Below are 12,276 nucleotides of genomic sequence, written 5' to 3'. Positions count from 1 at the left end.
AACATACACAGTTTATGCAGTAACTAGGCAGGATCTAGACACAATTTCACAACTAAAAAGGCTAGAAAATGTTTGAAGGACTCTTTCCAGTCCATTCGTGAAGGTAACATACGTGCTAAGTTTCCTTGAGTTTTCATATGTCACTTCTTCACTTTTCTGAACATATGGCCCTTCCTTTCGTGTTTGCAGGTGCCTGGAAGAGTTATTTAATTACTTTAAATATTGATGTTGATTGTTTGCTAATAGCTTTCCAGATTTTTTTTTAAAGACTTTCAATATACACTGGGGAACAGTCGCAAAGCAGGTAAAGAATCTGAGTAACTCTAGGGGGAAAAAAGTGATACTTGTAAAGAAGTGTGTGATAACAGCAAGTTTCTCTGAAGAGAAACAGAAAACAAGTAGTGATGCTGCTGAGGACAAGGCTTTTTAAAGCACTATTATAACTATTGGTAAGCAATTAATAAATTCTTCAGCTAAATTCACAGCTGTTGTATCATGAAAGAATATAGATTTCGTCACAAAAACTTCCCAGTAACTATCAGGAATTGGTCTTTCACGTGCCTTCAAATTATTGACAGCCTCAAATAGACAATGGGCGAGCATATTTCATGTTTAGATGCTCACAATAACTGGGACCTTGTTGCTGCATGTTAGAGTAACAATCAAAAAAAAATAAAAAAAAAAAACCAACAAAACAGTGAAGAAAGTGAGCAATTGTACTGTCAAACCAAGAAACATTCCTTCAGCAATTGTCTCATCTGGAATCTGTGGTGATCTGTTGTCACACTTTTGCAGTGAAGAACAGAATAGAGATGGCTTCATGTACTTCAGCGAACAGTTAATTCGATTGTTTCTGAGAACTGGTGAAATTCAGACAGAATTAACCAACAGCATCTAATGAAACTTTGTGTTTGGTTTTAGGCAACAAAAGCAGCAGTACACAAACCAGCTTGCCAAAGAAACTGACAAATACATCAAAGAGTTTGGATCTTTGCCTGCAACAAGTGAACAGGTATAAAAACAAAAAGCATGGCTTGTTTGACTATCATGTTGGCTTATGTAGAGTATTTGAGTGACTTCAGGCTTTCAAAGCAGTGTTTAGCTGGTCATGACATTTGCATAACAGAGACAATTACAACACAAGTATTTTTGTTGCAGCCCAGACTTGTTCAAAAGTTGTTTTTAAGTATCAGGAATGAGGTAGTTTGACTGAAAGGGTAGGAGTCAAGACAGTACATCGTGCCTGTGATTTCTGGTAGCTGGCCATTTAGTAATCTGTAGCAGTGGTGCCAGGTCTGACTCACTGGGTGCTCTGAATGCTTCCAGTGGCAAGGAGTTGTTGCTTGCCATAACTGTGAGGCAGGTGGCTGGACACATTTGTGCACCGTCCAAATAATTTGTGCACAAATAATTTCTGCCCTTTCTATCTCAGATCAGCATATATGCTATGCCTCGTCCTTGGGCTTTGCCTTTCTTAGGGGGAATGGCCAGAAGATGTTACTAAACCAATTTCTGCAGTCTTTAAGCTGCTTCTTTCCCAGGTCTGTGTGAAATCCGGGCAGGAGGTTATTTCTGAAGTGGCAGTTGTTGTTAGCACACTCCTGACTACCATCCTTTGTTTCTTACCATAAAGAAATCCATGGCTTAAATAAGGGAAGAGCAACAGGATCCCAGAAGACATAGATGCAGATTATTGTCACTAAAACGACTTGCTTAGTGTGTGTCTTGTTATCAAGGAGCCTTTAGGAAAATGAATTGTCCCAAAGCTGTTTTCAAATGGCAGACCATGTTCCGTGCGTGTTCTGCCTGTCAAGTTGTAAACTTCTAATGGTGTTTTCACTTGGTTTTAGTATTAACCTCTAGTTCAGGCGTAGAGGTTTTATGCTTTATGGCATTTTCAGGCTTTATGCTCTGTCTTGAAACTGAAAAGTTGGCAGTGGGATGTTTTACTGTTTGATTTTACTCCTTTTATCATGAGCGCTTTCATTGAAGATAACTCTCAATGAAATACATAAATGTTGGGTTGATGAATGGAAAGTTATGGCCGCTTACAAATTTGGAAGGAAGGCTTGGTGTAATGTATGTGTTTAGGGAAATTGAGGCTCTCTGGAATGCCCTGTGTTCCTATTCCCTCCCTGACATCTTCCTCAAAAAAACAAAACTAGAAGTTAGAACATGTATCTTTGGAACAGTTTTTAAGGACTTATAAGGCAGTGTGAACCCACTTCAGTATGCCATTCAATACACGTTTCCAGTGTTTATGTAAAATACATGTGTAGTGTTCTGTCCACGCCCTTTTTCTTTTCTGCACCCTTGCCTCCATTCAGTCTGTTCTGCATATTTTAGAATTCACAGTATGAAAATATTTCACACTTAACGACTGAGTTAATTTAATAATTGAGAAATATAAGGTAGAAGGTTTCCCTGTATCAGCATATGGAGTACTGTATGACCTGTCCCTGCCCATTTCCAGCTGTTAAATGAAACTACAACATTGGTTTCCTCTTTAAATGGCTTAAATTGTGGCAGAGTTGCATGTTTCCAGAGGGAAGGAAGGTTTGTCCATGCAAATGGTTTTGTAGACAGCATTCCCTAATACCCGTTTAGGAAAAAAGAGTCTGTGGCTTAGCATTGAGCAGCCTGCAAATGGCAGAGTTCTGAAAAGCCTGAGCTCATTTGACTTTGTAAAACTTCTTCTCCTCTAGCGTCAAAGAAAAATACAGAAAGATCGTCTTGTGGGGGAATTCACCACAGCACTAACAAATTTCCAAAGGCTGCAAAGGCAAGCTGCTGAGAAAGAAAAAGACTTTGTAGCCAGAGTAAGAGCCAGCTCGAGGGTATCTGTAAGTATTGGGAAATACGCTATTATACTCTGTTTACAGTGGTGGTGATGTTCAGTGTCAAACTTGCCTCTGTGATGCTTTTTACAAGGGCTCGTATTTGACTGCAAATACTGCAGAACGTGTGCAATATAAGCGTAGTGGCTTTCTTTGCTTACTTCCATGCATAGCTGAATTACATAGTTCATTTTATTGTAGAGGCTGAATTGCATTGAAATGATAACTTCTGAAATCTGTTACTTTTTCCTGGTCTTTATCACATAAAAGCATGGACTGCCCCTGTGTTTGTGCACTAGTCTTGCAAAAGCAATTTTCAGTAGATCTTGAAATACTTCTGCTGGACATTTAGATGTCAGGACTTTTCCTACCAGGAAGAACCGCCTGTCAGATCTCTATGTAGTATTGATGTGGAGAAGTGTTGAGAAGCTGAGCTATTGTTAGCATATCAGTTTTGCCCTTTTACTCTGTACCAAATACATGTTGCTGTACTTGTAAATTTTAACAGGCATTTAGTGAGCTGAATGCTTTCGCTTGTATTTCAGCTTTATGCATGCATAAAGCAAAATTGGGCAATGAACATGTTAAATCGTGTTTCAGTTTGTAGTTGACTTATAAGTCTTGTAATATTTTCTCATTGTAGAAATGCTGACAGTGCTCCTTTCAGGTCCATAATGTTTTTACCTATTTTTTTTTCATACACCGAATGTAGGGCGGTGCTCCTGAAGACACCTACAAAGAAGGAACACTTGTCTCTTGGGACATGTAAGCTCAATTTAAGTCTTAACCTAGTTCAAATTAATAAATGGCCTGCAGGGAAGAGTTGCTGACTTCCTGATCAGTTACCTTTTTCAGGAGGGAGTAGGAATAGGTTGGTTTTTAGTCAGGGGCTTTCTTCCACAGGGCAAGTGTGGAGAAGTCTTCTTGTTGGGACAGGTGGGAAGAAAAACAAGCAGTTCCCATTATCTTCCCTCCCCCCCCCACCTTTTTTTCTTCTCCAAACTTCAGTTTTAAACATCTCCTTAAGCTGCCCCAAGTCCACGCCTGGGCTTTGGGACACCCAAACTTAGGTAAGCACAGTCTGTGAATAGAGTAAAACTGTTAAGTTCTGGTTGGTCAAGTGGGATCTCCTGTTGCTTTCATACTCTGCAAGAACAACGTGACAGTTTCAGATTCTGTTGGTATTGGTCAGCTTATTTTTGCCTGAAATGGATTTAAACTCTGCACTTCGTAATTCAGATGAAACTTTGTCCTTGCATTCATACTTGAAATTTGCAATGAGCTAGCTCTGTGCTATGTGCAAATTTGCTACAGCAGCAGCTTCCTCTATCAAAGATGTGATTGTTAGACCTTCCCTGTTGGCTAGACATGCAAGGCTAAAAAAGTGTGTTTTGTTAACTGATAAAGTTGGTGCCGTATGTATTTGACTGTCATCTTATTCTTCTTATTCTGAGTTATTTCTCATGGTGACTATTTAATTCTGGGTTTGTTTGGTCGGTTTTTGTTTTGACAGTCAACCTCAAGCACAAGTGCAAGATGAAGAAATCACAGAAGATGATCTCCGTCTTATTGAGGAGAGGGAATCTTCCATTAGGCAGCTTGAGGTAAGTGTAAGTGGTTTTACAGCAGATTTCAGAATATGCTTTAAAACAAAAGAAAAACACTGTTTTATACTGGTATAAGCATTAATTGCAGGCGTAAATAAATCCTAGGGGGATTGGGGTTGGGGATTGTTTGTGGGTATTTTTTTTTTCAAATCTACAAATACTGTCTTTATATGGTATGTGAAATGTGCATTAGAAATCTACTGTAGGAAAGCCAGGTTTTGGTACTGTGCCTAACCTCAGTGGTTCAGCTGAGAATTAAGAAAGTGCTCGTGTGATTACGAGGAAAAGGATTATTGCTGTTGTGTGTTGTTGTTGTTTTTTAAACTATAAGTGAAGCAAAGCTGTGCCTTTCTATCCAGTTATTCCTAAGGTATTGTTCAGCATCTTCATTTTCTAAGTTTTGTTCATTTGTATTTTGAACGCTTCTTCTGGAAACAGAGTTGTGCTGCTTCATTCAAAGTGTTGTAATTAAGGGCTCATCCAAAAATTAAAAAAAATAAAAAAATTTAGCGTCAAGTTGTAAAGTACACCAAAAGTCATGCGTGATGAAATACTGACATCGTGACTTCTGTAAAGACAAAAGGAACTTTTCCAGCTGACCTGGAATGTGCATCGCTACCGTTAACAACAAAGATGCTGTAACTGGGATTTATCAAGACATCCAAACCTCCATTCTGTTCTAGAAATAAACTTTATGATAATCTCTCCCTTGCCACTCATACGTTAATATACAATGAACTAAATATATATCAGTCATTAGTTGAGAAGAGATCATATGCACAGTGGCAATGAGACATTTATGAATTCATTGTGACCAGATGGCAATAGGATAATGCTTACAATGTCCTGATTTCATGGCAGAGAGACAATTTCTGTAAACTGTGTCGCTTATGACATTTGTGTGTATTTAACGGGTGTACTAAAACTAATGCAAAAAAAAAGAAATGATGCATATGCTTTATACCAGTTTAATCAAAATGAATCTATTAAGCCAAGTTGACATGTACCTGTTCCTTCAGTTAACCTGAGACAAGTTTTTGTGTAGACGAGCCCACAGCAGAGAGATCCTCTTCGTGAAGTGATGTGAAGTTTGCTTTGTGCACAGTCAGCTTCAGTTAGTTTGATTATTATAAGCGTTGACTCGTAATACAAAAAGTCTTCCAAATAAATACTAAGGTTTTTTTTTCATTTAGGGTAAAGAATCATGGGCGCATATTCAGGAGGGAAAGGAGCAGTATTTTTATCTAAATGTAAAGAGATCCTGTTTTATGCTATGACAATTAATGTGATGATCATTTTTCCTTTCAGGCTGATATTATGGACATCAATGAAATTTTCAAAGACTTAGGAATGATGATTCATGAGCAAGGTGATGTGATAGGTAAGTCCAACTCAAATATTCTCTGAAGAGTTGTTTGTCTCTGGGGAGCAGCAGTGTAGTATATTCTTTTGCTGGAAAAATTCCTGTAATGTGAAGGTTAATGCTAAAGTAAATCAGGTGCAACCTAATCATGGGTAGAGTGGCTGAAGTGATGGGGGATCCACTTTAAAAAGTGTCTTTAAAACATAGTTTAAATGCATGTTTAATTATGTCTTTTTATAGGTGTATAAAAAGTGTTCAGTTTTTGTAATTGCATGTTCATGAGATTAGAGTTTGTGGAGGGAATTTTAGTGTGGTGACTAGTGATATAAGTATGCGGATTCAGCAAAAATTTCTGCTTTACCCTCCAGGCAGACATGCTTATTCTTTTAAATAGATGTGATTGTAAAATTTGTTTTCTGAGTTTGCTGCTAAGTCGTGCTGTTTTCTAAACCCAGAATACATTTGCTGGGCTTTTTCTGTCACCTTACTCCATATTATGTTCAAGATCCCCTCAGATTTTTCCATGCAGAAAAAAAAATGCATCAGTGTGATAGGATATCATATTCTATTCATGCCTCTTGGGGAGTTGTGTGTGTTTTTCCTCTGACTTCATAGGTCTTTTTTTTTAATTTGAGCAGAGGGTAGAAGTCAGTAGCAAGTTGGATGACAGAAAAGTACTGAGAGAAAGTTTCTCTTCTGGTAGGTTTCCAAGTCTCAGCCCAGCTTCTAGAACAGGGGACTCTTACTGAGATGAATTCAACCTGGGCGTTTCAGAAATGAACTCAGGCATAAGTATAAGAAAGGCCAACTTCCATAATGCCTGGTATAAAACTTTGGATATTGAAGAAATCGACATTTGGGGGGGGGGGGTGGAGGCAGCTGTCACATGTGCTCTCATGTTTATTTCAGCATTCCAAACCTTTGACTGGGATATGACTAACAAAAATTTGAAATCTTTTCTTTTAAAATACAGACAGCATAGAAGCCAATGTGGAAAATGCAGATGTACATGTGCAACAAGCAAACCAGCAGCTGTCAAGAGCAGCAAACTACCAGGTAATGTCAATACCAACTGCTAGTTCTGTGTGACTGTCCTTTCTCAATAGTCAAGACTTAAACTTAATTTTGCAGTTCAGAATTTGATTTTCATTTTCCTCAAAGCTCTCCTGAAGGTGTGTGCTAGACTATGATGGCATCATAGTCAGATGATTCTTCATTTCAGAAGTCAGTGACCTCTGAAAGTTCTGGGTTTCCTGTGAAATTAACTAGGTTGTTTCAGAGCACCTGGAATTTTACTGTTATTTAAAAAAAAAAAAAAAAAAGCAAACAAAATCCTTTAACAACTCAAGAAGGAAAAAGTTACTTTGTGTAGGGAATGAGTCTCTAAAGCTCAATGGAGGAGTAGGGACATCCTCTGAAGAGGCTGCCAGCTAGCCTTAATTTTTGCTGTATAAAATCTTCTTGAAGCTATGTGTGTCCTGATTCTGTTAATTGCTATGGTGATGCTACAAAAAGCATTTCAAACTCTCAAACTTTTTTTGAAAAGCCCCTTTGAAAAGACCTTTTAATGTGACTTCTTTCTAACATTTTTGGCACTTGTTACTAATAAGATTGTTACTAATAAGATTATTTCTAATAAATCTTCCCTCTTTAGTCAAAGTTAGTCCTTAGATGATTTTATTATTATTAATAATCCTCTTGTGTGTTAGCAGTAGCTAGGACAGTACATTGATGACAAAATGTCTGAAGGATTGCTTGCAGATCTCAGTGGGAGAAAGAAGGGATGGACACATCCTTGAACTGTATTCCAGGTGGCAGTAATTGGCACAATGCATCACTGTGTGTGACTGGTGGCTATTCTGATAATGACAAAATTCAAAAAGAAAAAAAAATCGTAGCAGTCAAAATTTTCCATGGAAGGTGTTAGCTTTGGGATTGAAATTGAAAATGAAAAACTTTGTGCTAATTTTTCTTGAAGAGGAAAGGATGAACTCCTTTTGACCTGAAAGGAAGGTTATCAAGGCTTTTGACAAGCTTCTGTCACATGTGCCTTGCAGCAGAGACCAAACACTCAGGAGAATTGGCTTGTGTTTGAAAGGATTGTGTAGTATGCTTGGGATTTGAACGTTTCTTTGCTTGAAAGCTCAGCCTTGTTCCAAGACTCTGAAAAACCACTTGCAGCTATCTCTATGCTCTGACCCCCTCAAGGAACTGGAAGAGGCTTAGGCGTGCTGGTGGGGAATAGGCTGCACGTGGTTAGTACCCTCACAACTCACGTTTGTGCTTGGGTGAGGTCTGCAGCACCCATCTGCCATGTGAGGTGTGTGCACAGAGCAGTGCTGGTGGGACAAAACTGGGCTTGTCTCCTCTCTTTCTTTCCCTCTTTATTGCTTCTGCTTTAGTACTTGTAGAAATGATCATTAAGTGTACAAGGAAATAAGATCTCCATGTCTTTATTTCACTACCTTGACTAAGTAGTGTTACAGGGAAAAATGCTTTACTTCAGTGCAGTGTTGGTAAGAGGTGGTCTCTAGGATAAAAAGAAACTAGGAGTGTAAGAGTTGTAGGGAGAGACACTGGCAGCAGATGAGAAAAGAAGGGGACCCTAGCAAAGGGCTGAGTTCTAACAAGTTAGATCATTAAACAACTGAGGGGAAGAAATCTTAGGCTGGCAATGGGGGAAGTGGTAGCAACACAGCAAGACTTGCAGAAGAGAACAGATAGCTAAGACAAGAAACTTAGTAGTCTGCGTAGTGCTGGGCAGAGAACTGGCTACTCCAGTGAAAAACTGACATAGGTGTAGTTCTGCAGGAAAAACAACAAAAAAGCAGACCTGAAGCTCTGCTAAAAAGAAAGAGCAGAGCCTGGCTCTGCTACTGGAGCTGTGACCTAGAATCCTAAGATCTGTTATCATCCCTTGGCTACTAGCAAAAGCCTGCAAAACCCACTAGTAAAGTATACTAATTTATTTCTTGCTGCTTCAGATAAAGAATGATAACCTACTCCTGGTCCTGGTTGCTCTGGAATCTCAAGTTACAGGCCTGTGTGGGAAATGAAAGTTTTGACAGAAAGTTTTGGATGTGCCTAAAACTTACTCTATATTGTAATGACATCTCTATAGCTGAGTGTCTTACTCATGTCTTTTTTTTGAGCAATTTGAACCTAAGAAACTTTACAAAAACAACTTGTAAATAACTGTGAATAGATGCAAAGTCAATCTTGTGGAAGTCTAAAACTGCAGTCCTTTGTCCCCTTCTGTATATACATTTATACTCTTTAAATATTTTTTTATAGAAGGCCATTTCTGCCTCCTACTGTGCAGATGGATTGTCCATTTTCCTCTGTACAAGGCCACCTGTTTTCACACACTTTCTTTCCCAAGTGTTAGACAATGAACATTTATAATTATAAGTTACTGCATTCTCTTTCCTTAGTTTGTTACTTATGCCAGAAAACACTATTGAAATCATTTTGTTGAATAATACAGCTATAAAAGTGCGTGGATAAATTAACTCTCTGTTTTTCTTGAACGACTTTATATGATTTGTTTGTAGCAGCAGGACCATAAAAACATTTGAGTTGTTTTCTAATACTGTAGTGCAGTTTTCAATCAACTTTCTTTTTCTCTATTTACAGCAAAGGTCTCGAAAGAAGATGTGCATCCTCATTAGTGTACTTGCTATTGGAGCATTGATTCTTGGAATCATCCTATGGCTTTCTCTAAAATAAGTCTCTGGAGAAAGTGTTGTAATTGATATTTAAGTTATGAAAGGAAATTTCTACAGTCATGGTTTGCTGATTGTGAAGCTAAGTAAAATAATGGTTCTTCTGTACTTCATCACACTTATTTTTTTATAAGACTTTGTTTTAACCCGAGAAGTAATGTTCTCAGTCCTACTGTCGGTATAACTACCTGCCCTCTGGATGTGAGTGCTGTCTTACCAGTAAAACCAGTCAGCGCCATAAACTGTTCCGTTAACTTAAAAACCTCGTAAGGTTTAAGAGGTTAATCAAAATCCTGGTAACTTGTATTGAAGGAAGGTAGGGGAGGAGTGGATTATCTCTGAGATATTGCTAAATGTTGCTGCCAAAACGAACTCCTGAACTGTTGCTTGAGGCAACAAATTCACAACTCAGAATTTAGTTTTAAGCTAGTAATGTCTTTGTCTTTTTTTTCTGTTCCATCTCACCTACCTGCCCATTTGATATGGGTGGTTCAAAAACAAAATGTGGGTTGCTGAAGTTGGTGTGATCTCCCTTTTCAACTGAAGCCTTCAAATTAAGCCTTCAGTTTGCCTCTAACCTTTCAGATGCTTCATATATCTCTGTATTCAGCGTTAAGTATGGTTATGCCTGGAAGCCTCCTGCAAAGGTAGGTAGGGTGGATGATGTAATTCTTTGGATTTCTTGTTTCAGTTTTCACATTAAAAATAAAGTTTTATGTGCATACGCCTGATATCTTTGCATCTGAAGTGTGTATCAATGAGCTTGGCTAGACGAAAATAAGTTCTAGTCTGTGAATTCTTTAATTTACTGGGAAGAATAGAAATTCCCAGCTTCCTAACTGCACTTGAATGTTACTGTTCCGAAACTGTCAGGATTCAGTTTCCATGAACAGATCTGAAGTTGTGTGAGGTCTTCCATACAGATGAAGAAAAGATTACAAATTAAATTCCAAGTTCAATGGTCATATTTAAATATAATTTCTTAATCAGTTGAACTTACTCAAACTGCTTAAGAAGTCTGATGCTTATAGCCTTTAAAATGACCTTTTTCCTTTTGTGCCATTTTGTACTAATGTATTAAAAATGTAACTGAACACTTTTCTGCCAATTAATCTATTTGCATTTTTAATTGACATTGATGAACTAATCTGAAAAGTGTACAGATGAAAAAATCAATTTGTATTTTATAAAGTTCTTGTACACTCGACCGATAGAGAATGCACTGTTTACATAGTGAACTATGAAATGTTGTTTGGGAACAATCTAATTGTAAGCATAAATGGACTTCGGAATTGTAACTGTGCAACCAAAATAAAGGTCTTTTAAAGAGTACGTTTTTCTAGTAGCTCCTCTTTTCAGAATCTGTCTTTACAAGCACAGCTATTGTCTTCAATGTTATCTCTTGACAACTTGAGAGAATTCCAGCTCTTCTGCTGTTCCTGTGATACTCTTCACATAGAAATAGAAATGGATCTTGCCTCCCCACCTCTGTGACCCCAGCTTTAGAAGGAAAGGATGCTTGCTCTGTGTGGCTGCTGACATAGGTGTTAAGTTATCCTTTGGCACAGCATGAAGCTTTTGAGGGACAGGAATCCATAGTATGGGAAGAAGACTTGTGCTGCTGTACTTGGATCCCAAAAGCAAGGGAGGAAAAATAAGTCTTGTGGACCTGCGTGGTTATGGTCCACATTAATGTGGAAAACACCTCTGAGACTGAAAGAGGAATTGAATTTTCATGTAAGCTGCAGTATGGACACGTGTGTTGTGGTCCTAGCTGCTGTGTTCGTGTGGCTGCCTTTGTGTTGAGAGTGAGACGAGGACTCTACCTACCTTTGTTGAATAACCATCAAATACAGTTTGGGGCACTGGCAGCCATGGCAATGCTAGCACTAGTAGTGCTAATGCCTTTCTTTGGTTCCAGGCTCCACTAGTCTGAACTAGAAGAGCAGTCAGCACTTTGAATAGCTTCGTACTAGTGAACTAAAACTGACTTTGGAAGTTTCTTGGCCTTAATGTTTAACAGCCTTTATGCTATTACAAACAGCCGCAGAGAAGAATAGCCTGATCCTACTTGCCCAGGAGATCCTTTCCTCTATTGCAAAATGTGATGCTTCTGTCAGTGACTGTTTGAACCCACTGACATACTTGGGGAGGAAATGCAGCACTTCAGCAGCAGTTCTTCAGCTCTGACTCCTGGCAGATCTGGTCACATCTTGCAAATTGTGTTTATCCAGCAGTGAGTGACTGGGAAGCAGAATAGACAGTGCTTAAGGTTTCACCCAGTAGGAGCCAGTCAGAGTAAGACTGGGACAGCAGCTTTGAGTAACAGAGATTCTGTGAGTTGCACAGCATTGCATTTCTCATATCCAGGCTGTGTTCTTGCTCTTCTGTTTGATTTGTCTGAATGTCTTTATTGTCATGTGCAGTTGGTGCTTTCTTTTCAGACAATCGTGCCTGATCTGTTCAGCTGCTCTCCTGTCTTTGCAGTTTAGGCACTGTCAGAGAGAAGAGAGTGCTGCTGCAAACTGCGGTGCGTGTCTTGCTTACTTCATTCAACACCTCCTACTCATAAAGACTGCTTATCGGGTTGGGGTCCCTCCCCCACATACTCCTCAAGACAAAAGCCTGCCTTTCCTGAGTTCCAGTGGAGGGGGAACGCTGGAGGCCCTTACCTCTGGAAGAGATGCAGGGCAGGCTGGACTGCTGCTGCCTCTGCTGCTGCTGTGCTGAGCCAGGCAGGAGGT

At 39.0% G+C, this 12,276-nt stretch overlaps 1 protein-coding gene across 4 annotated transcripts in view; it reads left to right on the top strand.

The window, feature by feature from the left end:
• The window catches only part of STX7 (syntaxin 7), a 31,871-nt gene extending 21,007 nt beyond the window's left edge, over positions 1-10,864 (top strand). For all 4 annotated transcript variants that reach the window (XM_040551586.1, XM_040551589.1, XM_040551587.1 and 1 more), the window contains exons 4-10: positions 922-1,012; positions 2,706-2,843; positions 3,550-3,602; positions 4,351-4,441; positions 5,753-5,825; positions 6,781-6,863; positions 9,444-10,864. In XM_040551586.1, coding sequence (XP_040407520.1) covers positions 922-1,012; positions 2,706-2,843; positions 3,550-3,602; positions 4,351-4,441; positions 5,753-5,825; positions 6,781-6,863; positions 9,444-9,536 — 622 coding nt within the window. In that variant the 3' untranslated portion in view covers positions 9,537-10,864. The remainder of the gene's footprint in view (positions 1-921; positions 1,013-2,705; positions 2,844-3,549; positions 3,603-4,350; positions 4,442-5,752; positions 5,826-6,780; positions 6,864-9,443) is intronic.
• Positions 10,865-12,276: the final 1,412 nt, after the last annotated feature.

The sequence above is a fragment of the Cygnus olor genome, chromosome 3 (genome assembly GCF_009769625.2).
Source record: "Cygnus olor isolate bCygOlo1 chromosome 3, bCygOlo1.pri.v2, whole genome shotgun sequence".
Taxonomy (NCBI): Eukaryota; Metazoa; Chordata; class Aves; order Anseriformes; family Anatidae; genus Cygnus; species Cygnus olor.
Note: the sequence above shows the minus strand (reverse complement) of the source record. Positions and strands in the feature narration are given on the sequence as shown.